Source organism: Arvicanthis niloticus, chromosome 3 (assembly GCF_011762505.2).
Source record: "Arvicanthis niloticus isolate mArvNil1 chromosome 3, mArvNil1.pat.X, whole genome shotgun sequence".
NCBI classification, from domain to species: domain Eukaryota; kingdom Metazoa; phylum Chordata; class Mammalia; order Rodentia; family Muridae; genus Arvicanthis; species Arvicanthis niloticus.
This window is the reverse complement of record NC_047660.1, coordinates 137,023,503-137,051,228: the sequence shown is the minus strand read 5'-3', so window position 1 is coordinate 137,051,228 and position 27,726 is coordinate 137,023,503. Positions and strand designations below refer to the sequence as shown.

At 52.9% G+C, this 27,726-nt stretch overlaps 2 protein-coding genes across 5 annotated transcripts; one reads left to right on the top strand and one right to left on the bottom strand.

Annotated features, from left to right (window-relative positions):
• The first annotated feature begins 59 nt into the window (after nucleotides 1-59).
• On the top strand, nucleotides 60-19,942 carry Plin4 (perilipin 4). 2 transcript variants are annotated; one of them, XM_076931987.1, is made up of 9 exons: nucleotides 60-1,640; nucleotides 1,726-1,793; nucleotides 1,880-2,012; nucleotides 2,664-2,722; nucleotides 3,931-7,099; nucleotides 7,218-7,405; nucleotides 7,997-8,083; nucleotides 8,162-9,933; nucleotides 19,575-19,942. In XM_076931987.1, exons 2-8 carry the CDS (start codon nucleotides 1,743-1,745, stop codon nucleotides 8,483-8,485), a joined length of 4,011 nt encoding a protein of 1,336 aa, XP_076788102.1. In that variant the 5' UTR covers nucleotides 60-1,640; nucleotides 1,726-1,742; the 3' UTR covers nucleotides 8,486-9,933; nucleotides 19,575-19,942. The 2 variants fall into 2 exon arrangements, with proteins under 2 accessions (XP_076788102.1, XP_076788101.1); XM_076931986.1 differs by having other exon boundaries at nucleotides 7,997-9,933.
• Nucleotides 9,657-26,908, bottom strand: Hdgfl2 (HDGF like 2). Of its 3 annotated transcripts, none has more exons than XM_034498405.2 (16): nucleotides 26,580-26,908; nucleotides 24,288-24,364; nucleotides 24,056-24,194; nucleotides 15,738-15,938; nucleotides 13,932-14,045; nucleotides 13,786-13,857; nucleotides 13,029-13,221; nucleotides 12,882-12,957; nucleotides 12,519-12,810; nucleotides 12,094-12,197; nucleotides 11,530-11,603; nucleotides 11,334-11,404; nucleotides 11,009-11,110; nucleotides 10,686-10,896; nucleotides 10,276-10,402; nucleotides 9,657-9,913 (listed from the first exon to the last, which is right to left on the bottom strand). In XM_034498405.2, exons 1-16 carry the CDS (start codon nucleotides 26,649-26,651, stop codon nucleotides 9,808-9,810), a joined length of 2,031 nt encoding a protein of 676 aa, XP_034354296.1. In that variant the 5' UTR covers nucleotides 26,652-26,908; the 3' UTR covers nucleotides 9,657-9,807. The 3 variants fall into 3 exon arrangements, with proteins under 3 accessions (XP_034354296.1, XP_034354297.1, XP_034354298.1); XM_034498406.2 differs by having other exon boundaries at nucleotides 13,029-13,194; XM_034498407.2 differs by having other exon boundaries at nucleotides 13,029-13,191.
• Nucleotides 26,909-27,726: the final 818 nt, after the last annotated feature.

Sequence of the window (27,726 nt, the reverse complement as noted above, 5' to 3'; positions counted from 1 at the left end):
CAATTTCTTAGAGCTGCATGGAGTAGCTTAGGGTAAGCTTCAAATACATGTAAGTGGAAGTCATTCTTACTTTAGTATAAATTAGCTCTTAGAACCTCTTGGGAGCAGCAGAGGAGTGAGGGGATCCCACTGGGTGGCTTTTCTTCTCTCTCCTCACTGGATCTGCAGCTTCCCTGGCTGCATTGGTGAGGGGCTGTGGAAGACAGAGAGAGGCAGGGCAAAGGCCAGGATGGGTCCCATGGGGTTCTCCTGACTTCTCACCACATTCTTGCCCTCTGACTCCTAGGTCTGGGCAGTGTGTTGGAAAACCACTGTCTAGCGTGGTGGGGTCAGGGCAGCCCCTGGCTTCCCCAGAGCCTGGTCTAGATGGTATTTCTAGGCATCCAGAACCCCCTAACTCCCTAGTGCTCAGAACAGGCACGACGTCCTCCAGGGAGCTTAGTGAACTGTGGGGAGCAGGTGGGAGCTGACTACAGCACTCCCACCCACCCCAACCCTTCAGGAGCATCCTCTTCTGTCCCAGAACTGTCACTCAACACAACCAAGATTCCCAGGAAACCAACCAGGGACACAGACCTTTGCCTGGAACCTCTTCCCCTGGTTCAGCACCAGAGTTAATTGTCACCTTTGTTCCAGGTGGGAGTGACAGTCACTGTACCCAGTCACTTCACTGATGGCTAGCATACAGTGAGTTCAGGGGCTGTCTCAATCTTGCCTCAGGCCCAGCATACCTCCCCCCCACACACACACACTGGTTAAGGCAGACTCATCAAAGTTGGGTTCTCACACTTCAGTCCAAGTCCCTTTCAGTAGAGGGACATGTCACTGCCCTCCACAAGACACACACTCTTCTCTTGGAGACCCTGTTTCTGCCAAGTGAATGCTAAGGTACTGTTTGTTGAGTGACTACCAATCACATATGACCTCATTTCAAACTCTCATGCAACTTTACTTGTCTCTGTTTAGACAAATATTTCCTAAGTGTCTTATGTGTGCCAGGTACTAACTATCCTGGGCACATTATATAAACAGGATGACAGAGGTGAGGCTGTGTGGGAACCTAGAGAAAGGTGTAGTAGGCAGGGGTATGGCTTATGCAAAGGACCTGGGACAGAGGGCACAGCTGTGCAAAGGGTCTGGGTGAGTGACTGTCCTGAGTGTTGGAGGAGGTGCCTGTTCCTGGAGTACCACGAGCCAGGGGGCTAGGACACAGTGGGAGGAGGGAGGCGAGGATGACAGCTGATGAATCTAGAGGGGAAACTGAGACCCAAAGGTGGTGCCTGGTAAGGGCAGCATCCCATCTCAGAAAAGTAGAAGCAGAGAGATGGCCTGTGAGTCACTAGGCCTTCAGCGGGCATCATAAACAGGCTGCTTGGCCCATGGTGGAGAGCAGGGGAAAGGTGCTGGGCCGGGTCCACACTGGCCTGGGCGGACAGGCATGTGACACCGCCCTCCGCCGCCCCACCCCCGCCCAGTGTTCTGGCCGCCTGCCTGGGCCAGCCAGGCCCACATCCTCCCCAGACCCTATAAGGCTTGGGAATTGTGAGCCCAGGCACTGCCAGTAGTTGTCCTGCTCTGAGAGACCCTGAATGGTCCCTGTGAGTCCAGCTGCTGTGTCACCCAGTGACTGCCACCTCCAGGTGGGTGAAGGGGGTGCGGGTGGGAACCAGGGTGGGGTGGGACAGGAGGGCCCTCCTGCATGTGGCGCTTTCTGCCCCCTTCTAGCCCCACAGGCTGCTGTCATGTCAGCTTCAGGAGATGGGACCAGGGGTTCCCCCAAATCCAAGGGCAAGGTAAGAGAACAGAGGGCTAACCTGCCAGGGACCCTGGGAAGGTAACCCCAGTGTCCACTCACGCCACCCCCACCCACCCCACACAGACCCTGAGCAGTTTCTTCGGGTCCCTGCCTGGCTTCAGCTCTGCCCGGAACCTGGTGTCCCACACTCACAGATCCACAAAGGACATACAAACAGCCATAGACCCCTCAGGGACTCTTGTCCCTCCATCTCCAGGTGAGTGCCACAAGAGAAGTTCTGGGGACAGAGTGGCCAGGCAGAGCAATTGCCCAGGAAGGAGCTGTGGCAATTCTGGTGACCTGTGTCTGTGTTATCTCCTTAGATGAGGAAACTGAGGCAGAGATACTGGGCAATATAGCCAGGGGAAGGGTGTTCCCTGCCATGGCCCCTCTGCTCTTTGCTCTGGATACCAGGCTGGATGTTTTGCTTGTCTGAGCTTGTCAAGGGTACTCGGAGAGGGCCAGCAGCTGCCCTGGGCCAGCATTCTGGGACTCAGCTGGGGTGCCTGCAGCAGGCCACTGCTCTGAAGACCACACACTTGTGACAGGCAGCTGGTGGTTGTGGCAGGGTGGGTGGCACCATTCGCCCACTGCAGGCTCTGTAGGCCCCAAGTGTGCAGGGTGGGTAGGTGTCCAGCACCCAGAGTCTAGTACAGAATGTCCTCCCACAGCTTTGGGGGCCTGTGTCACACAGGACAGGGCTACCCTTGGCAGGGAACAGGAGAGGAGGCTGGGCCTGGCTCCTGCTATCCCTTGGCAGTGGCTAGGACATTCCTGTCCTTTAGGGCCATTCCTGGTAATAGCACAACAGCAATAGGCTCTAGCCAGAGGCCTGCCCCTCAGTCCCTGCCTGGCTCTGTCTTTGCAGTGGCCACCAACCCACAGATGGCAGGGGGTGCAGCAGGGCTGCTCCAACCTTCTGAACAGGTGAGCTGGGTTGGAAGACCCTGGACAGGAAACCTGGGCGTTGTCTGGGAGGTTCCAGTTCATGAGGTGGGGTTCCCAGTAAAGTCTCTACCTTGGGCCTCAGTTTTCACATCTGGGAAATAGGCAAAACCTTTCAGCAATTCTATATAAGGTTCTGTGTTCAGCACTTGCCCTCCCCTGCCCCTGGGACACAAGGATTGTGCCCCAAAGCATCACACAAACCAGAGTTAGACTCAAATCACAACCCTGGCAGCCAGGATCCCCTGCTTGTCCCTTTATTTTGGCAACAGTTAGGCATCCATTGAATCCCTCATTTACCCTGCTGACCTTGAAAGAAGTGGGGTTTTCTTGTATCTGATACAGGGTCTAATGTGCCCAGGTTGGCCTGTACTTCATTATATAGCTGAGGCTGACCTTGAGCATCTGATCCTCCTGCCTCAACCTACCAAATGTCGGGTTGACAGGTCTGTGTGCCTCTGCACCTAGTGTATGGGCTGCTGGAGATGACCTAGGACTTGATACATGCAGTTCCACCCCCAGCCGCAGGAGGCGAGGATGTATTTTCTAGGCAGGCTTTGGGGAGAGGAGACACCTAATGCACCTTATATCACTCAGAGGTAGGGAAGTGCTGGGGACTCAAGCCCAGATCAATGCAGAACACAGTGAGCATTCAGACAACTGGGCAGGCACTGTAGGATGCAGTGCTGAGCCCAGCTTCCACACACTCCGTGCCTGTGGCTCTGTTCTTGGGACAACTTTACTATCTGCAGGTATGTTCGAAGTACCCTGGGGAAGTAGCATCTAGCTGGAGCCACCCAGTGGCAATGCATGTTTGTCACCCCAGCAAGTCCTCCTTGGCCACATGAGACTCCATATCAAGCAACCAAGTGACAACAGAGTGGGTCCTTGGCAACAGTTTGAGCTATGTCAAAGCCCAACAGACACTGATGGGGTCTCATACTATATAGCCCAGGCAGACTTGTGACAATCTTCCTGCCTCAGCTTCATAAGTGCTGGGAGGATCACATCCAGCTAGAAGGGAATGCTGTGTCCTGGGTCCCCAGACATTACCCTACAGCTGGATGTGGCTAGGGTGTTTGGCTAGGTACAGAGGGAGGCCCTAGGGACCCAGAGGACTGGATGTACAGAAGGTGTGGACAGCATAGAGGGACTTTTATAAGATGCTGACCTGTGCCTTTCCTCATTAGACATCTGGGGACAAGGACATGGGAAGCTTCAATGTGACAAGCAAAGATGCCTTCTCCTCTGGAGTGGTTGGTATCATGGATGCTGCAAAAGGAATGGCCCAGGGGGGCCTGGGTGCCACCCAGTCGGCCCTCATGGGCACTAAGGAGGCAGTGTCTGGAGGTGTCATGGGAGCAGTGGGCATGGCCAAAGGTCTTGTCAAGGGAGGTTTGGACACCTCAAAGAATGTCCTCACCAATACGAAGGACACAGTTACCACAGGACTCATGGGAGCGGCAAACATGGCCAAAGGGACAGTGCAGACAGGCCTGGACACCACCAAGTCTGTGGTCATAGGCACAAAAGACACGGTGACCACAGGACTCACAGGGGCTGTGAACGTGGCTAAGGGGACAGTGCAGACAGGCCTAGACACCACCAAGTCTGTGGTCATGGGCACCAAGGACACGGTGACCACAGGACTCACAGGGGCTGTGAACGTGGCCAAAGGAGTAGCCCAGGGAGGCCTGGACACCACCAAGTCTGTGGTCATGGGCACAAAAGACACGGTGACCACAGGACTCACAGGGGCTGTGAACGTGGCCAAAGGAGTTGCCCAGGGAGGCCTGGACACCACCAAGTCTGTGCTGATGGGCACCAAGGACACGGTGACCACAGGACTCACAGGGGCTGTGAACATGGCCAAAGGAACAGTACAGACAGGTCTGGATACCAGTCAGAAAGTGCTGATGGGCACCAAGGACACGGTGACCACAGGACTCACAGGGGCTGTGAACGTGGCCAAAGGAGTAGCCCAGGGAGGTCTGGACACCACCAAGTCTGTGGTCATGGGCACCAAGGACACGGTGACCACAGGACTCACAGGGGCTGTGAACGTGGCCAAAGGAGTTGCCCAGGGAGGCCTGGACACCACCAAGTCTGTGCTGATGGGCACCAAGGACACGGTGACCACAGGACTCACAGGGGCTGTGAACATGGCCAAAGGAACAGTACAGACAGGTCTGGATACCAGTCAGAAAGTGCTGATGGGCACCAAGGACACGGTGACCACAGGACTCACAGGGGCTGTGAACGTGGCCAAAGGAGTAGCCCAGGGAGGCCTGGACACCACCAAGTCTGTGGTCATAGGCACAAAAGACACGGTGACCACAGGACTCACAGGGGCTGTGAACGTGGCCAAAGGAGTTGCCCAGGGAGGCCTGGACACCACCAAGTCTGTGCTGATGGGCACCAAGGACACGGTGACCACAGGACTCACAGGGGCTGTGAACGTGGCTAAGGGGACAGTGCAGACAGGCCTGGATACCACCAAATCTGTGGTTATGGGCACCAAGGACACGGTGACCACAGGACTCATAGGGGCTGTGAACGTGGCCAAAGGAGTTGCCCAGGGAGGCCTGGACACCACCAAGTCTGTGGTCATGGGCACCAAGGACACGGTGACCACAGGACTCACAGGGGCTGTGAACATGGCCAAAGGAACAGTACAGACAGGTCTGGATACCAGTCAGAAAGTGCTGATGGGCACCAAGGACACGGTGACCACAGGACTCACAGGGGCTGTGAACGTGGCCAAAGGAGTTGCCCAGGGAGGTCTGGACACCACCAAGTCTGTGGTCATGGGCACCAAGGACACGGTGACCACAGGACTCACAGGGGCTGTGAACGTGGCCAAAGGAGTTGCCCAGGGAGGCCTGGACACCACCAAGTCTGTGCTGATGGGCACCAAGGACACGGTAACCACAGGACTCACAGGGGCTGTGAACGTAGCCAAAGGAGTTGCCCAGGGAGGTCTGGACACCACCAAGTCTGTGGTCATGGGCACCAAGGACACAGTGACCACAGGACTCACAGGGGCTGTGAACGTGGCTAAGGGGACAGTGCAGACAGGCCTGGATACCACCAAGTCTGTGGTCATGGGCACCAAGGACACGGTGACCACAGGACTCACAGGGGCTGTGAACGTGGCCAAAGGAGTTGCCCAGGGAGGCCTGGACACCACCAAGTCTGTGCTGATGGGCACCAAGGACACAGTGACCACAGGACTCACAGGGGCTGTGAACGTGGCTAAGGGGACAGTACAGACAGGCCTGGATACCACCAAGTCTGTGGTCATGGGCACCAAGGACACGGTGACCACAGGACTCACAGGGGCTGTGAACATGGCCAAAGGAGTTGCCCAGGGAGGCCTGGACACCACCAAGTCTGTGCTGATGGGCACCAAGGACACAGTGACCACAGGACTCACAGGGGCTGTGAACGTGGCTAAGGGGACAGTGCAGACAGGCCTGGATACCACCAAGTCTGTGGTCATGGGCACCAAGGACACGGTGACCACAGGACTCACAGGGGCTGTGAACGTGGCCAAAGGAGTTGCCCAGGGAGGCCTGGACACCACCAAGTCTGTGGTCATGGGCACCAAGGACACGGTGACTACAGGAATCACAGGGGCCATGAATGTGGCTAAAGGGACAGCACAGATGGGTCTTGGCACCAGTAAGAATGTGCTGATTGGCACAAAGGACACTGTATGTGCTGGGGTCACAGGAGCCATCAACATGACCAAAGGAGTTGCCCAGGGAGGCCTGGACACCACCAAGTCTGTGCTCATGGGCACCAAGGACACGGTGACCACGGGACTCACAGGGGCCTTTAATGTGGTTAAGGGGACAGTGCAGACAGGCATGAAGGACACTGTCTGTGTTGGGGTTAAGAGTACCATGAACATGGCTAAAGATATTCATAAGAACACGGACACTACCAGAGACACACAGTGTACCGTGCTGGCTCATTCAGGTGATGTAGCCACCAATGCCATCCACACAGGTGTTCACACAATCCCGAGTTTTCTCTCTGGCTCTCATTCCACCATATGTCATGAGCCTAGCTGTCACAGATCCACCAACCAAGGGGTAGGACAGGCCGCCCTGACTTCCACAGAGTTCCTGTGCTCTGAGACCAATAGCTTCTCAGACACATACGGCTTAGGGCATGTCACAGAGCCCATAGGTGCCACCAAAACCCTTGTGTCTGGTATGGCTTCATCTGCCCACACAACTCCCAGGTCTGTGGAGGAGTGTGGTCAGCTGGCTGCCACAGGCTTTGCTGCACTTCGTCATGAGTTGAAAGGGTTGGGTGATATCTTCCAGCCCATGACAGCTGAAGAACAAGGTGAGTACCTCTGCTCTTCCCCATCATAGTCCCTAGGGCATGGGGTTTGGTGAGACCCCATCCCCATTTTGGGTGTCTCAAGACACTTTTCAGATTGAGTCTCACTGCCTTCTTCCAGCTCAGCTGGCGGCCTCAGAGTCAGGGCCCCGAGTACTCTCTGCTGATCGGGGAAGCTACTACATCCGCCTGGGTGACCTGGCCCCCAGCTTCCGCCAGCGGGCTTTTGAACATGCCCTGAGCCACATACAGCACAACCAGTTCCAAGCCAGGGCCACACTGGCCCAGCTCCAGGAGGCCTTCCAGATGGTAAGAGCATCTCTGGTCCCCACTCTGGGCACCTCCAACTGGTCACCAGCCAAGTGCCCAGTGGGCTAAGCCACCTGCATGCAAAGGGAGCTGAGGCATGGATGTACTGGCACCATGTAGTGAGCTGGGTGTGTGGTGGCTGCAATCTGTGAACCCAAGGGAAAGGGTAGTGTGGGTGACCGGGCTCTGGCAGGGGTTCTTCCCCCAATATCCCACCCACCTCCTGAGTTATGTTGGGCATCACAGACACAGAAGCCTGATATTCTAAAGCCCCCGTGTCCCCTAAGCAGACACCCAGGGAATATGAAAAGGATGAAGACAGAGGTATGGTGGGATGCAAGGTGGTAGACTGGTAGGGAAAGCATGGTGAGAGTAGTCAGAAAGGAATCTGTGTGGACATGCAGACGGCAGGAGTTGGGTGGGAGGTGAGTGGACAGAGGGACCACCACCTGGCATTCCAGATGGCCTCATGAGGACCCTGTGTTTTGGCTGCACTACATATGGAACAGGTTTAGACTTGAGATCCAGGTACAGCACTGAGTGTCCCTACTCCTTCTGGGCCAACCACATGTCCTGTGGTTCTTTTTCCAGACAGACATGACCATGGAGGCTCCAGGTGGAAAGCTGTGCAGGGACTTGAGCTTGAGTACCACGGCAGAGGCTACTGGTAGCCATGAGGTGGGTGTGGTATGGGCCTTCCTTCCCACTGCCCCTAGTGAAAACCCCGTCCCTCCTTACCTTTCTTCACCTCTGCAGATGCGGGCTTCCGTGGATCAGGACAGGCTGTGCACCCTTGCCCATCAGCTCCATGCAGCTTACAGCAGCCTGGCAACCAGCCTGCAGGGTCTGCCAGAGGTGCAGCAACAGGCAGGGCAGGCACGGCACAGCCTGTGCAAGCTGTATGGCCTTGTGTCTTCCGAGGCAGGTAGTGAGCAGCAGGCAGAGGAGCTGGCCCAGAGCAGTGCTGCTGTTGCCCAGGCATGGCAGGGCCTGGAGGGACTGCTAGACAAGCTGCAGCAGAACCCTCCACTCAGCTGGCTGGTTGGACCCTTCACTTCAATGCCTTGTGGCCAGCTGTAGGCACCTAAGGGCTGGGCGGGTGGGATGACCGAGGACCATGCTGTAACCACAGCTGGCTGTACTTCCACAAAGCTCTGGATTGAGCGGGAGCAGAAGGTCCTCGGAAAGTGAATTTGAAACCAGCCACAGCTCCTGCTATATCCAAAAACCAATGTCCCCTCCTCCAAACTAGCCGCTGAAGTAAGCTCCTGTAGCCGCTTCTGATTCTTAGCAGGGAGAAAAGCTGCACACAGCCACACACCCCAGTCTGCTGAGAAAACGAGTCATACACGTACCACTGCACGGAGACTGAATGAGTAGCTGTGATGTGTGCAGGCACATGGCCTGCAGCCTAGGGTTGGAGACTGTGCTGAGTAGGGAAACGGGCAGGTGGCGGCTCATCTCCCTTGCCCCATGCACCCAAGATGCAAGCAAACAAGATGCTGGGGCACTGCCTCACCAACAGGCTAAGGCCACAGCCCAGCCATCCCTGAACCCCAGCAGTGCTAGTGACCCCAACCTTCCAGCTCCTTTATCTGCACTCTTGGAAAATAGCAATGTCCACAAACTTCAGGGCTGGGCTAGCTATGGCCAAGGAACACCATGATAGAGACAGCCAGGGGCCTTTCCCTGTCCTTCTGCCATGTCAGCATCATGGTGACACTAAATACAGCCACTGGCAAACACTGGGCTCAGAGCCTGTGGCTAAGCCTTTCAACAGATGGCATGAGCCTCATTACATCATGCCCAATTATTGGTGGCTATTGAGGCAGGATACTGGAAGCATGCACCCAACTTGTGAGCCCACTGGGAACACAGAAGAGTGGGGCAGCCCCTGCTCAAAGCCACACAGTGAAAGGAGGCTGGGATGCTGTGGACTGCAACACTCCAGCCCAGAGGGCGAGCTGCCCCAGAGGCACTATGTTGGTCCCATCTGAGGGTCTCTGCACAGCTGCTGATGGACCTCTCCCCTCTTGAGCTGTCCTTAGTGTCTGCTTTACTCATGCTGGTAGAACAGGCCACTGGCTGCAGGAAGAGCTCTGCCAGCCTGTGGGTATGAGCCCTGCCCTGAAGTCAGGTCTGGCTCTCCACACTGCTCTTGGAGGCCAGCACCTAAACCCTTTGTCAGGCACAGTGCCCTGGCCCTAGCCTAGCTGCATTTCATATCAGAACACCAAGCCAATAAAAGCTGTTTCTTTTTCATTACAAAATTCTTTATAGCCATTTCATGTCAATTGAAATCACAGAACTAGGCAGAAAAGCCCAGGCCACAAATACAAACAGCGCAGCACTTCCCTGGGAGGCTGGGGACGGACATGGCACATGGCCACAGTGGCTGGGGCTCAGCTGTCCTCACTGTCATCAGCAGCAGACTCAGAGGCCAGCCGTGTCCTCTCATGGTCCTGATGCTCGTTCCCAGGCCTTGCGGGGTCGGAGCTGTCCTGTGGGCTGCAGGGGGCATAAAGAAGGTTGGTAAGCACACGGTTGCCTGGTGTTGCCATGGGGCCATTGGGTGGGTGGGCAGCCAAGGAAAGGTGACACTCATGTCAAAGGCACCTGTGCCTTGTGTGGCCTTCCTGACCCTCCCCAGTCCAACTGTGGCTCAGTCTGGTGGCCAGTGCTCATGCTGGTTACCAGAGGGCCAACCCTAGACAGTCAGCAGGAAGTTCTTTCCTAGAGCACCAGCAGCTCGAAGCATGGGGTAGCCTAATGTGGACCAACAGCAGAGTGTTGGCTGGCCCCAACACGTGGAAGATGTGGGGTGAGGGCTCCAGTGTGCAGGAAATGCACCTGATGTCCCAGGAACTCACTCATGCAGCTCTTCTGAGGAGCCACCCCTGGGGCCGTCCTCCGAGTCCTGCCCGTCTTCCCGTGCTCTATCTTCCGTGTTCTCCCCCTTCTGGGATGTGGCCTCACCATTCACAGGTGCTGACCGATCTAGGGAGACAGAGGAGGGTCATTATGAACACGCAGCTTGCCTTTCATTAGAACCCCTCTCAGCCAGCTGTGGTCAAACTTAGAAGCAGTTCAGGTACATGTAGGTGCTATGGTTACAAAGAACACTTCCAGCACCCCATTTCTAGCGCCCCACTTCTAGCACCCAGTGGAGCTCGAACACACTGTGCCAGGTGCCCCAGAATAAGGTTGGGTCTGGCAAGCTTGCTAGGGACAAACATGGCACTGTTCCCCTGCCCTCTGGCCTGGTGCAGGCAGCCCTCACCGGTGCTGGGCTCATCTTCTGCCAGCTCTCTGGGAGCCTGCTCCCCCGGCTGTTCCTCCACCTTCTCGCCATCGGCCCGTTCCTTCTCGGCTCCAGCCTTGTTCACCTTCTGGAGAGCCTCAACTTTCGGCCCTAGGACCCGCGACTTGAGCCGGGTGTAGACTTCTGCTGCCTTTGCCATCACATCCTTGTTGGCTTTGTACCGGCGAATCTGGCCACCAGGAGGCCAGGCTTAGCAGAGCCAATGGCTGTGCCCCCCGAGACCTCCCCTTAGACACCACCACCATCTCCTAGACACTTTGCCCTGGTGTCCTGTGCTATACCTTCTTCAGTGTTGCTACCACATCTGTGTTCTTCTGAAGGATCTGAGAGGTTACCTGCAGGGTCCCCAGTTCTTCCAGTGCACTCAGACACCTCCTCACATCCTGCAAGGCAAGAGTGGAGAGGGAAGCCCTGGCTATCTCCTAGAATGTTGCCTGCTGTTCCCAGGGGAGATTGCAAGGCAATCCCTGGAATACTATGAAACCCACTCCTCCACCCAGGGGACCCTGCCTCATCTTCCCCAAGATTTCCAAGGATCAGTAAGGAGGTGGCTGAGGAAAGCACCCATCTCAAGGGCAGCGTGGGGCTGCGTAGCAGACATCTTACTGGGTTGTCAACCTTCAGTGCAAATTTGATCTCGCTGTGCAGCTTTTGCAGTCTCTCCTCTACAGAAGGTTCTGGGCAGGAGAGATGCTGGCTTGAGCAGGGTGCTCTGGCCCCAGGTACAAGGTGGTCCAGCCCCTCTCACCACCAATAGGTCCACGCTGGAGCCTTGGAACCCAGTACGACTGCTAGTGCTCACCTTTCTTCTTCTCCCCCTTCCTGTCCAGTGAGAGACCCTCTGACCGCTTCCGTGTCCGCTCCACCTTCACGGGCCTATGGAGAGACTCCCATCAGACTATCAGGCTATCTTGGGAGGCCCAAGGTGAGGCATCAGGCCAAGGGCTGGGGCCCTCCCTCTGCTTCTTGCAGATGAGGAACACATGGCTGACCTTAAGAAGCCCCTGCTGTGTGGCCACGACGCCACACTGTTGATGCCCATGGGCAACTCTGATTAGCAGTAGTTGGGAACACACTTAGGGAACAGACATGAGCTGCATTTCACCACTTGCAGGCTGAGTTAAAACTTCTGGGTGCTGTGGATAACGGCTGGATTGCTCTTTGGGGTTCTGGACATTGCTTCTGGCCTCCACCCACTACAAGCCAGCAGCTCCTAGTCTGACAGCCATAAGTGGGCCAGGAGAAACTTCTACAGTAAGTCAGGGGCAGGCAAAGTCCTGAGCTGCAGCCTCAAGGATTGGAGCCCTTGGATGGGTGTGGTTCTGAAGCTAAACTCATAGGTCCAGGGCTCAGGACAGATGCTGACCTGGCTCGTGGCTTCTCATCTGGCCGCCCTCTTTTCTCCTTCTGCCCAGGCTTCCTTGCAGACTCTGAGCCTGGCAGGTGGGACTTCTTGGCCAACTTCTTTCCCTACAGGGAGCAGCCAAAGGACAGGTCACTGCCTCAGAAGAAGTCTGTCCCCTATTCCCATCATTTAGTCTACAGACCAGAATATTTGCGCAATGGCTTCCCTGGCCTTTAGGAGGTATGAAGTCCAGCTCTCCATGTGAGAGACAAGCTGTATACTCAGGAAGGATCCTTGACTGGCTATCTCTACTTTCTAGGCCTGAGGTCCTGGGCTCTGTTACCATCGTATCTCCAACACCAGGGATGAGGCCCAGTACCCAGCTCAATAGCCTGGGGTCCAGGGTCAGTGTCTGGGGCTTCAGGTGAAGAGGGGACACCACACACCTCTTTCCCAAGCTCCCCCTCGGGCTCTGAGTCAGAGGAGGATGGTGTGCCCCGGCCCCGAGTCTTGCGGCTACGTTTCTTCACAGGCTCCTCGTCCTCCAGCTCCTCCCCACTGCTGCCCCCACGCTCTGCCCGCTCTTTGCGCCGCTCCTTCTCTTCCCTCTCCTGTTCTCGAAGTCTCCGGAGCTCTTCCTCTTGCTCCCGTCGCCTCCGAGCCTCCAGCTCGCGCCTTCGCTCCTCATCACGTCTCTTCCACTCACTGATGCGGTCCACCTCACCACTGTCACTGTCACTGGGATGGAGAGTCTATCAGTGGGGATCCCAGCACACTGTGCGGCCCCCATATCACTAGGTGACACCCACCTGTCACTGCTGGAGGTGGAAGGTGGTCGTTCTGGCTTTGGTCTCCGCCCTCGGGGTTTGGGGGGTGGCTTCTCAGCTGTGGAAAAGGAGGGGTGACCTTCTCTCCATGGCCTCCCAGGGCTGCATCAAGGCTGGCTCAGGCCTTACCTGGCTTTCTGCCTCGAGGAGGTTTCTTGACGGACACATCTGAGTCTGAGGAGGAGGATGAGGAGGACGAGGAGGAGGATGGAGACGGCTGTGCTGCAACCACAGGCTCCTCCTTGGCCCCATCCGAGTCGGCTTTGGAGTCTGAATCCGAGGCTGATGGCACCTTCTGGGGACAGGCAGAGCCAGTAGGGTGCTAGAGCCCAAATGGAAGAGGAGCCACACAGGGTGGGAGGGTGATGGCAAAAGTGGCTGCAGTTCCCAAGAGATACAGTTCTGTGCCTCATCCACAGCAGAAACATCAGGCACCCTGGGGGCTCCTGGGTAACTGAATCAGGGCCAAGCCCAGGGGTTTTCCATGGCAGATGTGCACTGAAAATCTGGATAGAAGGCCCAACCTGCTTTCTCCCTAACACTGTCCAGTTCTCCCACAGCGAGCCACACTACAACACTCACAGTCTACATCACCACACACATGACCACAGATACACAAACTCAGCTGCACATGCACAAGCAGCCTTGTAAACACAAGTCCTCACACTGCCAACGTGCACACACAGCACACACGATCCTTTATGCCACAGCATTCCAGCAGATAGGACCTGATTTTCAATTGTGGTAGTGGGGTCCCCTGGGAGGAGCAGCAGTGACCCAAGGCCACAGGGGTATCACCACATACCTGGGTACCCAGGCATCACTGCCACAAAAGGCCCCTCATGATGCCAATGGCTGTTCAGGACCTGGGGCACAGCACTCTTACCTTCTTCTTGCGTCCTCCCAGAGGACCCCGTCGTGGCACCCGGGCCACTGTCTTCTTTTCTGGGGTAAAATCCTGGGTGTAGAGACAGGCGTGTCAGGAGTGCTGGCTGCCATGCCAGGTTGTCCTGGAGGCTGGTGTTTGCTCACCTGGTCACTGGTCTTCTCCGACTCAGATGGGCTCTCGGAATCCTCTTCCGATGGGGATACACTGGCCTGATCCAGGTCGCTAGAGGCTTTTCTAGCTCGTTTGGAAACTGACATCTGGAAGGCAGGGTCAGGCTGGGTCAGCAGCTAGACATCCTCGGCTCCAGATAGGACCCTCCTGGGTAGCCTTGAACATGCAATCTTTGTGCCCTTATTTCTGGGGTCATGACACGAGCCACATACAAAGGCACACGTAACTGTGGGTCCCACTCCTAGGAGCTCCCTATCCTTTGAGTGGTCAGAACTAGAGAAGGGAACTTGGGGGGCAAGTGCTAGGGGGCTGGAGAGAATAGTGTCTGACTGGGCTGTAACTTTCATGGTAAGGACTGTACCTCAGAATGCCTCATTTTATGTCACAAGCTCTATATCAAAAAGAAAATCTCAGAAATATAGACAGACAGACAGACAGACAGACAGACAGACAGATGACCCCAGTAGGGCTGACACAGAGAGAGCAGACTCTATATCAAAAAGAAAATCTCAGAGATATAGACAGACAGACAGACAGACAGACAGATGACCCCAGTAGGACTGACACAGAGAGAGCAGACTCCAGTAGGACTGACAGGCCCACAGAAAGAACTATGGAAGAGGCAGTGCAGCTTACTATGCTTGAAAGGTACACATCAACATGGTCCAACAGTCTGTAAAGAATAGGAATGAGCAGCAAAAGCATCTACTCTGCAAGTCGGAGGACCTGTGTGCCATCATCAGGACCCTGTGGAAGACCTCCATCATGGTAAGAGCAGTAGCTCCATGTTAGAGCACTGGTGGCTTACACAGGCTCCATGGTTCCTAGCACCCACATGATAGCTCACAACTGTCTTGTTTACACAGGCATGTGCACTCATGTGCACCCTCTCCCAAGGCACAAATACATATACATGATAAAAAAAAAACAACACATTTTAAAAAGGGGCTGTGGCTTGAGCAGTGATCACTGGCTACTGTCAAGAGGATCTAGGCTTCTTCCCCGCTAGCACAAGGCTGCTCACAACCATCAGTAACTACAAAGCTGGAAGTGGCTACACACGCCTTTAATCACAGCACTAAGGAGGAAAAAGCCTGGGATAAAAGTTTGAGGCCAGCCTAATCCACATAGTGAGTTCCAGGATAACCAGGGCTACATAGTGTCCCAGGAGATCAAATACCATTTCTGGCTTTGAGTATCAGACATGGAATGAATGAGGTGTGCAGACATAACTGGTGTGCAGGTAAAACACCCAGATGTAGAAAATAAAAACTGCCCTCCCCCCCAAAACATTACCCATCAAATAAAAAAGCAAACCCATATCTGTAATCAAGAGCCAGGGAGGCAGAGTCACAGGGTCCCCAGGCTTGCTGGCCATCTAGTTAAACTGGTGAGCTCTCAAATGCAGACAGGGAGAGACTCTCAATCTCTGGCCTCTCTACACACAGAAACAGACATGTGGACTAATCTCATAATCATACAAAGATTAAAAATGCTATGGAAAGTCAGGCCCCCTGAAGTAAACTTCAAGGTATCAGAATTTTACCTCAATTCTTGTTAAAAATGAGTACTGAAACAGGCATGGTGATGCATACTCATGACCTCAGCACTCCCAGAGGCCGAGGCAGGCAGATTACAAGTTTCAGGCCTGACTGGGCTATTACACAGTGAGGCCCTATCTCAAAACAAACAACAAAAACAATTCCTATAGAGAGGGGCTGGAGATGGCAAGGGCCACCAAGGGGACAGGTTTGTAGCAGCTACCCTCTTTATACTACCTTCAAGACTGGTGTCTTCCGCTTCAGGCCACTGTGATCACTGCTCTTGTCAGAGTCGGAATCGCTCTCCATCCTGTCACTGGTGGCTGTGGTGGTCACAGCTGTCACAGTCATGACCCTCCGGGCTTCTTTGTCCTTGTCGGCGTCGCTGCCACCACTCAGGTCGGCTTCAGGGGCCTCACTGTCAGAGGAGCTCACGGGCTGGGGTTGGGGGTGACAGATGTGTCACCAAGGGGCCAGGATAAACTTCCTAGCCCCATGTTAACTGGGCAGACAGCATCCAATGCTGGGAATCCAGGCTCACGGTCTGGCTGCCTCAATCATAAGTTAGAAAACTGAGACAGTAGGATGGTGTAGGTAGGAAGATGTAGGAGCAAGTGCTTTGGCTCTGTGCCTCAGTTTCCATCTGAGCAAGGGGGAGGTCACAACTTTTGGCTTCATGAGGATGCTTCAGGTAGCACAGAGCTGTCAAGTGAACAGGTAGCATGTAGAGCACAGCAAGTGGTAATAACTGTGGGTGCTGTTTGTTTGCTTTGTGTGTGTGCTACTGGGAACTGGATGCAGGGCTTCAGGCATGCTAGGCAAGTCCTCTCCCACTGAGCTACAGCCCTGGGCCTCTCTTTACTTTCTACGTTAGATAGGGTACTATGAAGCCTGGCTGGCCTTGAAGTTGTGCTGGGAAGACAGGCCTGCCTGAACAGGTCTGGCTTGGCTCTATTTCAAGCTATTACAATTGTGAGAAGAAGCCAGCCCCGGGGGCACTGCTGAACTTGCCACCCTCACAATGCCTGCTTAGGCAGCAGCCACACACAGTCCAGCCACATCACAAGCTATGTATGAATTCACTGCAACTTGGCCTCCTGTCCGACCCAGGGGCTGAGAACCTAGAAACAGGCAGATCACACAAGGCTGTTAAACACAGGGACTACAAAGACAGTGAAGACTGCGAAATGAGGAGCTGCCATGAGAACTGTGAAGTGAAGAAAGTGTACTGGGACCTCAGAGGTAGAGCAGGGTGGGCAAGATACAGCTTACAAGGGCTACAAGGGAGTGGAGAGCAAAGGGAAAGGCTGGAATGGCCAGGGTGTAGAGAGAAATGAAGGTGGTGGTGCAGAGACTGAAGATAGTGCTGTGGCTAGCTCACACACTAACTTACTGAGGCTCTGAAACCATTGGGCAGGTGGCTCAACAAGTCTCAGGATGCAGAGAAAATGTGTGAGCTCCAAACACGTTGAGTTCCCCCTCATTCATCCAACGCACACTCTAGAGCACCGACTATGATGACAATAGCAGACCTCAGCCCCACTCAGAACCAGTCACTGTAATTCATATAACTGCGACCTGAGGATAGGGTAGGGTGGTGGCAGCTGTTCATTTTTCAAGGACCAGGTTCTGGAAAGAACTCAAACTTCCATTAATTAAGGAGTGAAAAAGATGTGGTACAGCCAGAGACAGTGAGCATGGCAAGCATAGCCACTGCACTGACTGTAGGCCTAAAATTCCAGTGTATGGCAAGTGGGGGCAGAGAATCAAGGCCTTCCCCGGATATTCTGTCATTCTAGGCCAGCCTGGGCTACACAGGATGACATCCTTGAATTGTGGGCCTGTCTACAGCAGATAAATCTAGGTGGAAGAGCAGAATGCCAAGGGCAGACACTCAGGCACAGCACTGTGATACTGTGGGGTGGAGAGAGCTGCAGTCACACTGAGGTGAAAGCTGCACCAGCCACAAATACAGCAACACTGTTAAACAGGGACTGCAGAGTGTACAGTTTACCGGATGATTTAGGGGTGGCCAAACATTGCTCTCCTGCTACCTGCTGCTGGATCTCATGTGCAGCTCTGACCATTCTGTTTGTTTGCTTTGAGGCAGGGTCTCTCTATGAAGCCCTGGCTGTCCTGGAATTCACTGTGTAGACTAGGCTGGGCTGGCCCTGAACTCACAGAGATCTACCTGCTTTGCTTCTAGAGTCCTGATTGTTCTTCTTCTTTCTTTCTTTCTTTCTTTTTGTTTTTTGTTTTTTTTTGTTTTTGAGACAGGGTTTCTCTGTGTAGCCCTGGCTGTCCTGGAACTCACTCTGTAGACCAGGCTGGCCTCGAACTCAGAAATCCGCCTGCCTCTGCCTCCCAAGTGCTAGGATTAAAGGTGTGCGCCACCACCGCCCGGCCTGATTGTTCTTCTATGCCCAAGAATCTAGTGTGTAGGGTCAGGGAGAGGACTCAGCTGGTAAATGGCTTGCTGTCAAGCCTGGTGACCTGAGTTCAATCCTCAGGATGCAAATGGTGGAAGGAGAGAACCGACTTCACAACCTGTCACCTGACCTGCACAGGGGGGGCCCATCCCCACATACATTCTATTGATGTGATTTAAAAAAAAAAAAAAGGACAAAAATGAACTTGGGGGAAAAAACCGTTTATTTTTTCTTATAGCTTATTCACCATCCAAGGGAACTGGAGCATAATCTCCAGGGACCCGGAGGCAGAAGTTGATGCAGGGGCCATGGAGGGTGCTTCTTACTGGCCTTTTCTCTATGGCTTGCTCAGCCTGCTTTCTTATAGAACCCAGGGCCACAAGCCTAGTGGGTGGCCCCTCCCACATAAATTATCCAAGAGAAATGGCATAAAGACACGCCCCAGGCTGATCTGGTGGGGAGAGATTTTCTTGACTGAGGTAGGTTCTTCTTCCTAAGTGATTGTAGCTTGTGTTAAGCTGACATAAAACCACCCAGCACAACTAACCTCTTGTTAACTTGACACACAAACACATCAGTATTGAACCTTTTTCTTTCCCATAGTATGTTAATAGTAACACCACAATATAAAACCAAATAACTTTACAAGTACCAGTCTTTAAAAATTCCAACACTTGGTGGTGGCGCACGCCTTTAGTCCCAGCGCTTGGGAGGTAGAGGCAGGCGGATTTCTGAGTTCGAGGCCAGTCTGGTCTACAAAGTGAGTTCCAGAACAGCCAAGGCTATACAGAAAAACCCTGTCTTGAAAAAACAAACAAACCAAAAAACCAAAAACAAAAACAAAAATAAAATTCCAACACTTCAAAAGTTTAGTTTTAGCAGGGTGTGGTTTCCAAAGTCTTTAATCTCAGTCCTCATAGGCAGAGGCAAGTGCATCTCTGTTTTGGTTTGTTTTGAGACAGAGTCTCTCTATGTAGCCTTGGCTGTCCTGGAACTCATTATGTACAGCAGGTTGGTTCTTGAATTCACAGAAACCTGCCTGTTTCTGCTTCCCAGGTGCAGGTTTCTCCAGGGAAACCCTGTCTTTAAAAAACGAAAACAAAAGAGGGAACAACCAAGTCTGGCTAGGTGCTTCTATATGAGTTTGAGGCTAGCCTTGTCTACGAAGCAAATTCTAGAACACTCAGGGTTTCATAGTGAGGTTCCACTTTTGAAAAACAAAAAACAAAAACACCAAAAAACAAACAAAAAACCAAAAAAAGTTCAAAGTTCCTCTAAATATCTAAAGTCTCTCAAATGTGGGATTAAATAAATTGAAATAAAAGTAAGTTACACTCTTTCTTACTCCAGGAGGGAGGAAGTAGAGCAGCCAGTCAGATCAAAGCAAAACCCAAGTCCAGCCATGCACAGCTCAGTATGTACAGCTCAGGGGAGACTCAGAGACTTTCGAGCTCTGGTCTCCAAAGACCTTGGCAGCAGCTTCCCTGGCTCTGTCATCTGAAGCACACGCAGCTTGTCTCCTAGTCGGCTCAGGCCCACTCCACTCCACACTTGCTGTTGTTCTTGGTCATCCTATGCCACTGACCTCTCCAAAATACTGGGGTCTCTGCAATGGGCTGTGTCTTCACCACTGGCCTCTTATCAGTTCTTTTCAGGGACGCTGACCCTGCTACATGGTTCCAAGGCTTCAATCCTGGGACTTCTACTGCAACTAAGGCTGCACATTCACAATGGCCTCTCCCAGTGCCAGCCCTCGGCTGCTCTTCAAGACTTCTTCAGCCTTCAAAACAGCACCACCTAGGTGACTTCATATAACTAAGTTTGACTGCCAACACAAGATGCAAGTTTGATGCTTTCAGCCTCTGTGTGCTAACCCTGAAGAATCTCTTCCCAGATTTTGCCTCAGCAATGCTGGTCTCTGTCACCTATGATTCTTAACTCCAGCATCGATTTTTCTCACAAAGCAAAGGTTTCACTTTAGTAGGATGGGCCAATAAAAGAATCCTTAACATACTCTGAACACTTCCCTTTAGACTGTCAGAAGGCAAGCCTCCATCGTCTGCATTGCTTTCAGTATCTTTTACCTTCCAGATGCCCACAGAACAGAACACTCAAATGAGCTCTGCACCTCAATGAATTTCTCAGCCCAAAGTTCCCAAAGTTCAAATGCCATCACCAACCTCCCTAAAACATATGGTCATGACTGGCATCAATACCCGACTCATGATACCAATGTGTCTTACTTAGGATTTCTATTGCTATGATTAAAAAAACTGTAGCCAAAACCATGAACTTAGAGAGGAAAGGGTTTATTTTAGCTTACAGCTCATCATCCAGGAAGTCAGGATGGGAATTCAAGGCAGCAGCTGATGCAGGAGTCATGGAGGGGTGCTGTTTATTGGCTCCTTCACCATGGCTTCCTCAGCTTGCTTTCTTATTGCACCCAGGACCACCAGCCAAAGGGTGACATCACCCACAGTGAGCTGGGCCTTCCCATATCAATCATCAATCAAGAGAATGCCCACAAGCCAATATCAATCATCAATCAAGAGAATGCCCACAAGCCAATCTGTTGGGGACTCTACTGTGTCAAGCTGACATAACACTAGATAGCATATAAATGTAAATCTTAAGAACCTGGTATTTATAATTCCTTAGGGTGACTGCAGTGAGCATGGACAGGAGATGGGGGCTTACAGAAGCTGGAAAAAAAAAAAAAAAAAAAAAAAAAAAAAAAGCTATGGAGCAGATCCCTAGAGAACAGAATCAGGAGACCAGAACAGAGAAGTGAAGAAGTCCAGGTCTCCCAGGTGCTTGTGCCTGAGCTCAGGCACATAAACTCACACTGCAGCATGGATACACAGGCCAGACCTATTTGTCACCTACCATGTGGGAGGCAGACAGAGTAGGATGCACAGTCTAAAGCTACCTTCAGCTACATAGAAAATTTGAGGCTAGCCTGGGATATGTGAGATCCTGAGACCTGGAGTGAGCATGCAAGACCTCAACATAGAAAACAATGCAGTGAGTTCATGGACCTGTACATCCCACGGAATGCTCTGTGAGCAAGCACATCACTGGTGCCAAGAACCATGTGTGTATACAAATGAGTGTGTCTGAGACAAGGTCAGAGGTAGACTTAACAACCAGCTTAAAACATATGTTATCTGCAGGGCCAATCACAGGACAGGTGAATCAGGTCTGTCTATTTTCTGACTAAAGCTGATGGCATATTCTCAAAGAATTTCTTAAATTGGGGAAAATTTGTCATAAAGAAAAGTGAACAACAAAAACCAAAACAAAGCAATGCTCACATCAAAATAAAACTAGCACTCACATGCTGTCTAATAACTCCAGTGCCAGGGGATCTGGCAGCCTCTTTTGGCCTCCTCAGGCACCAGGCATGCACACAGTGCACTTATATACATGGAGGCAAAACACCCATACACATAAAATAAAGATGAATACATCTTAAAAAAAGAAAAGAAAGCTTTGTGTGGTTTTCAGTGAGGTAGAAAGGCACTGCAGCAGGACGGCTCCCCACAGAACAATGCTCTTTCTGAAAATGAGGTCTGTGTTCCTGTCTGACTTGTAAAATTAAGCTAAATGTTTTAGGGAAAAGAGACAGCTCAGTTGTAGCTGGTCTTTACTGCTTTGTGGGTTTTTCTTTTCCCACTCTTTACCCCTCCCCCCCACCCCCAGTTTCACCCCCTATGACTAGACAGGAGAGAAACAAGGATAGAGGGGGGAGATAGCCAGAGAGAACCCTGACTCTACTTTCTTTCTTCTTGTTCCTTTGCGCAAAACTACTAAAAAGTGCAACCTACACCCTACCCCCACCCTCCAAACAACCAACAGCCACCAACCCTGCCTGCCCCACGGGCCCTAGCATTTATATATAACCTCTGAAGAGTTCCCAGAATTCCAAACATCACACAATCGCAGAGACTATCTGCAGCTGGCAAAACCATTTCTGTAGTTTTTTTTTTTTTTTTTTTACAGAAACCAAAATTCCAGAATAGTCACTACACTCGGTTTTCCATAAAATCATGCTTCTGAAGGCCTGTGTATACATTGTCTGTCAAAAAGTATCTATCTTGAGAATGCTTGGAAGGACCACTCTAGGGAGGCCCAGGAATTATACCTCTCTTTCCTATTTGTTTGACTCAAGGCATCAAGGCTGACCTTTTACTCTAACCCAAGAGAGGCTCCTGTCTCAGCAGCTCTGAATGCTGGCATGACAGACCCATCTACAGTCCACATTCATGTCCCCTTGAGGGCACACTAGGTCATGGAACTACAGGGCAGCCAGGGGCTCTCAGAGCTTCCAGTCACTCTGTCTCAGAGGCATGTGGATGGCTGGCTGGCTCCAGCACTTGATGTTTGGGTTTTGTTTCCTTGAGGGCTGCAATTGTCTGCATGGTGCCCACAAGCCATGGGTGTTCAATAAATATTAAATACAGTGATGATTCACCAGCAGGCAATGGGCTCAGGATGTGTAACTAGAGAGCATTCAAACTAGTGCCAGCAGAGATGACAAGATCCCCTGCCCAAGCAGAACCCAGGAGGGACACACTAAGAGCTACTCCACTCTCCATACATGGTACAAACGACAGATGTAAACTGTCACTGGCATACAGTGCATGTTCCCAGCCTCTCAACAAAGGCAGCCAAACCAGGAATGCTTGGGAGACACCTGCTGTTGAACATTTTTGACTGCATACTCAAGGCCAGGACTGGGTCCAGATCAGTGTCTGATTCTGGTCTTAGCAGGTGTCAACACAACTATGTCTGCTGCTCCCTTTGGAGACTCCTTCCAGCATGAGCCAGTTGGGCAAAGAGAGGCATCTGACTACCTCAAGATTTCATGGTCCAATAATGACCAGATTCTATGAGAAGACTCCAATTTCTACTGGTAAAGCCAGGGTCAGGACTCACACTCATCGACTCCTGCTTTGTTCACCAGCAACAAACCCAGGTGACCTTCACCAACAGTGGGTTTTGCCTTGCTGTGATCGCTCCCTTTGGCCACCTCCCAACTGGATGACCATCCCAAGCTGGCGCTGCTCTGCCACTTTTCATTAAAACCTTCAGAGCAGGTAGTGAGGCAACAGCTTAGCCAGCAAAGCACCTACTGCACACACAAACGCACCAGGATTAAGGTTCCTGGCATTCCCAGAGATGCCAGGCAGCCCACTTGTGAGCCCAGGTGCACAGGATACAAATAGCGTGTCCTTTGAGCTAACTCGGCTGAGTGAGCTAGGGGGTCACGAGATACGATGGCTCAATATGTAAGGTAGAGGGGGGTCAAGAAAGACACTGATGTCAGTCTCCAGCCTGCACAGATATGCAAACAAACACCACTAGCACCCCAGAGCAGGAATAAAACTGAATGAAGGACCCTACCCAGCCCAATACCCTCCACTCTGACCTCAGTCTCCATCACCCACATAGGCAACCCTTTCACCCTTCCACAGTGGCTTTCTATTGATTTCAACTTCTAACTTTAAATTTTAGAAATCATATTTGTTTAGTGTGGGCATGTGTGGAGGGAGGCCAGAGAGTGACATACAGGAGACAGCTCCCTTCCCACCATGAGTATTGGGAAGGTACTCAGGTCATCAGGCATGGAGGTCAAGCATCTGCTGAGTCTCACCAGCCCCTCTCTTCAACTTTTCTAAATTGATTCTCTCCCCAGAAATTTCCAGACAGGCTCTTGGCATTATGTCTCACATTCACAAACAACTGCTTACTCTACCCAATCCACAGCTAAGAGTTCAGGACAGAGGAGGGTGCTAGTTATAGGAAGCCTTTCACCTTCGAGAAGCATCTACCAGACTTGTAACACCCTGTTCAGAATCCAGGCTCATCCTTAGATGGTGGTCCCCATATAGTGAACACTGGGTGGTATCCAGAGACATATGTGGGAGTCCCTGGAGTGGAGTGAGCAGACCCACAATGCTACTAAGCATTCTGTAGGGCCCAGCAATACACCCCAAAGAAAGATCCAATCCACGGCATCTACAATACTGAAGGAAAAGAGAAAACATCCTGCAAGTTTCTGAGGAAGGCCCGCCCCCAGGGGCCTATAAGTGCTCCACTGCCCACCTGTGCCCAGGCACTCACCGGAGGTGCACTATAGCTAGCGTGGGGGTTGTTCTGGATCTCCCAGAGCCCCTCATTGAAGCCTTTTCTCTTGTTGGGCTTTCCGTACTTGTCCTTGCACTTGTCATAGGGGAACAGGTCCTTGGGTCCGAGGAAGGCCCTGGAAGTAAGAACCACAGGCCAGTTCCAGGTGAGCCAGGCCACCCTGGGAAAGAAGCCAGTCTGTGGGTGAAAACCTGGAGGGGACACTTACGTTTCATGCGTTCCAAAGAAGAAGATGGGGTATTTGTTGGGTGGGGGCTTCACGGCACCATCAGCAATGTCATCAATCTGTAGTGAGAGGCAGGCTGGTCAGAGGGCTTCAGGCCAAGAGGCAGCTTTATCCAGACCCAGAAAACCATCCAGTTACTTGGGGTGGGGGAGAACACACCATGGGGAGACACAGCACTTTCCAAACAGAAGTCTGAGATCTGAACTCAGGTCCACTAAGCTATAAACTATCTCCTTAGCCCTTTAACTTGGAATTAAATTTTTTCTTTTTAGACAGTCTCACTATGCAGCCTGGCTGTCCTCAAACTGTGTAGACAAAGGTAGCTTGGGACTTGTCTTTCTCCTAGGCAATGGGGATTGGGATTGAAGGCGAGCACAACCATGCCTGGCTATGAAACCTGCACACTTATGTGCACCCTGTTAACCTGTCTGCCACCCACAGCAATTCTCTTTCCACCAAGAAAGCTGGGCTTTCATACAGGTACTTAAGTCGAGCCAGGCCCAGTGTGGTCTCCTGAACGCCCCCCCAGGGGGGGTGGGCCTAGGTTCAGCTTCTCCCCACTCCCAGGACTCGCCAATGACTGCCCCTCTTGGAAAAAAGGCCCGGTTTGCTCTTGTCCCAGAGGTAAATCTGGCAGCTCCAGTGATGGAGATGGGGGGGTGGGCTGAAGGAGCCAGGCCCAGAGCATCCCGGAAGTCCCACCCTCTTTGTAAAAGCCCATGGGCTCCAGCAGCTGTCAGTCACCTTCCCACAGGATGCTAGCAGCCCCTTCCCCTCCAATCAGGTGCTTGGAACTGTTCTCTCTGTGCTGGAGAAGGCTAGGAAGGGGGAAGGGACAAGAGCTTCATAGAGAGCAGAGGTAGACTAGGGAGGGCAGTGGCCACTGTAAAGTTTTGCTCCTTGGTCTCAGTGGGATTCCCAGAGCTTACCCACCCACCTCACCAACTCCTGGGGGATTGCTGATCCTCCCTGGCCTGCTCCCCAAACATTATCCCTATAGTCTCTTTGGTCCTAGTTCATACTCTGGTCCCTGGTGGCTGGATGAAGGATACCAGATGCACAAGCATCCTCAAACCTGCCTTGCTGAGGACTGCCAGGCTGCTTCTCCCAAAGGTCCCACACCTCAGGAACCTATGGGCCCCACTGGTCCAGACCTCTAGGAGTTACCTCCTGGGCTGGTTCCCGTTCAGCTTGCTCTTTGGCATCTCCATGGCAACTCCCTGCCTTATGGCCTTCTACTCCCACCCCCATGCAGACATAGCCAATCTAGCCTCTGTACTAACATCTAGATGCAACAAAACTCTGTTTCTATGCAACTGAACATGTGCACCAGGACTTGCAACGCCAGCCACCATCTGCCCAAACAAAAATTCCTTCAGTCCTGACACATGGATGCAGCTAACTTCAGCCCTGGAGTAACCTCTGTCATAAGTCCTGGGAACACCAGAAGCTTTTGGGTTCCTGTGTGCCATTTTTTGCCAGGGCCAGAATTCTACCACCTGCACACCCAGGCTCCAGACATCTACACTCCCTGACCCCAGCTTCCTCAAACAGGAAACCCTAAAGCCTACCTCCAGCCCGAAGCTCCCTGTTCTCTGGTGAGTTACATCCAGCCCACTGAATCTCTCTAAGGACCGGACTCCAGGTCCCCAGAAAAGCTTTCTTCCAACCCTTGCCCTCATTTAGGTCATGGAGATAAGGTCCCTTTCTCTGGGGCTGCATCCTGCTCCCCCGTTCATCACGCGCAGCCTCTCTGAGAGAGACTCTCCCGATCATTTGACCCTTCCACTCCAATCCCAAGGTTCCCACGCACCCTTCGAGCCCCACTACACCCCTCAGGCTCCACGATCCTGGGGTCCCCTAAACGCAAAACTCTGGTACATTGATCTCTCAGGTCCCGGAGGAGGTCAAGGATAGTACCACAGCCATTCTCTGCAGGACTGTGGGCCTCTGAGACTCAGGACCTCACCATGCAGGTTACTCAAACCAAAACACTGCCACACCTCAGTTCCAAAAGACCATGGGTCTCAGGGCCAGGATCCGGAACCGCGGAATACAAGTCCCTCAGACCAGGGACCACCCCGAAGACACTCCAGCCTCCAGGCACTGTGGTCCCGGAGGAAGGAGATTCCTCAACTCCAGAGAGCCACAGTGCAGCTACCTGAGCCCGCAGCCCCAATCTCTCCTCAGCCTCCCCTCGGCCTCCATTCCAGGCTCCCCGCGCGCGCCCGCCCGCGGCCCCTCCGCTCCGGTCCACTCCACGCGCGGCCTCACCCGGGCCGGCCAGTGCGGGTAGCCCTTCATCTTGGCAAACACCAAGTCCCCGGGCTTGAAGGCGTGCGGCATGCTTTCGGCGGAGGCCCAGGCCGCGGGAAGCAGCAACGGCGGCGGTAGGAGGTGAAGCTAGAGGCGGGAGTCGGACGCCTAAGGGGCGGAGGCGTCCGCACGGGCCGCCGGCCGGCGTCTACTTATTGGGTTCCGCACGGCCGGAAGTCCCGCCCTCCCTTGGCTATGGGCCGCCGTCGCCGTCGCTCTTGACCACAGAGACGCGCACGGACCAATAAAGGGAGGGATTGAATAAGAGCTAGTTAACGGGATTGGATAACGGAGCAGAAGCCAAGGGCGTGGACTAGGAGCCAGTGGGTGGGGCGGAGGCTGTGGGACGTAAAAGACGAAAGGTTTAAGCGGCTACAGGGTGGAGCCTAGAGAGGAATGATGGGGCGGAGCTTATCGAGTGGGATCGTTTAGGGGCGGGGCTCCCAGTCAGGATGTGGGGCGGGGTGAAGGGTAGTAGATGAATTAGGCGCTTAGACAAGAGAGGAGCTTAGATAAAGGGGGCGTGGCTTAAGAGCCGGAAGAGGCCAGGGTGAAAGACTGAAACTAATAACAAGCAGCTGTGGGGTGGGGCCTGGTGAGGGCGGGACATACATAACAGTACTCAACAGGCCATTGGAGTCATCCCCACGAAATATAACCAATCAGCGTAGAAGACGGATAATGACAGTCTTCCAGAAAGGCATCAGTGCAACTATGAAGCCCATTGGCTATAGCTCGACCAATGGCTGACATGAAGACAAGTTCAACAGAACTCAGCCAACTCCCGCCAGGAGTTGGCGGAGGAAGGGGAGGGACTCAAGAGAGGGCAGGACTGAGAGGGGGACGGGGAAGAGCTCACTTGTTTATTTAAAATTTTTTTTTGTTGTCTATAAGACATTACGAGTTTTCATTTTATAGTTAGAGCACCTTTATACTTTGACATTTTGTATTTTAATTATTTTTTATTATTTGGAGACAGGGTCTCACCCTGCTGTCCTCACTGGGCAGCAACTCCTTATGTAGACCAGGCTCCCCTCGAACCCACTGATGTATTCTTGCCTCTGACTCCACAATCCTGGATCAAACGTGTATGCCACCGCTCCCT

Bases quoted from the DNA above. Each gene is read 5' to 3' on its own strand.
- Plin4 (XM_076931986.1), top strand. From the start codon at position 1,743: ATGTCAGCTTCAGGAGATGGGACCAGGGGTTCCCCCAAATCCAAGGGC. The intron at 1,794-1,879 runs GTAAGAGAACAG...CACCCCACACAG, and splicing joins CCCCCAAATCCAAGGGCAAG to ACCCTGAGCAGTTTCTTCGG. The intron at 7,100-7,217 runs GTGAGTACCTCT...GCCTTCTTCCAG, and splicing joins CATGACAGCTGAAGAACAAG to CTCAGCTGGCGGCCTCAGAG.
- Hdgfl2 (XM_034498405.2), bottom strand. From the start codon at position 26,651: ATGCCGCACGCCTTCAAGCCCGGGGACTTGGTGTTTGCCAAGATGAAG. The intron at 11,604-12,093 runs GTCAGCATCTGT...GTCTCTCCATAG, and splicing joins GATGAGAAGCCACGAGCCAG to GCCCGTGAAGGTGGAGCGGA. The intron at 11,405-11,529 runs GTGAGCACTAGC...TCTCCTGCCCAG, and splicing joins GAAGGGGGAGAAGAAGAAAG to AACCTTCTGTAGAGGAGAGA.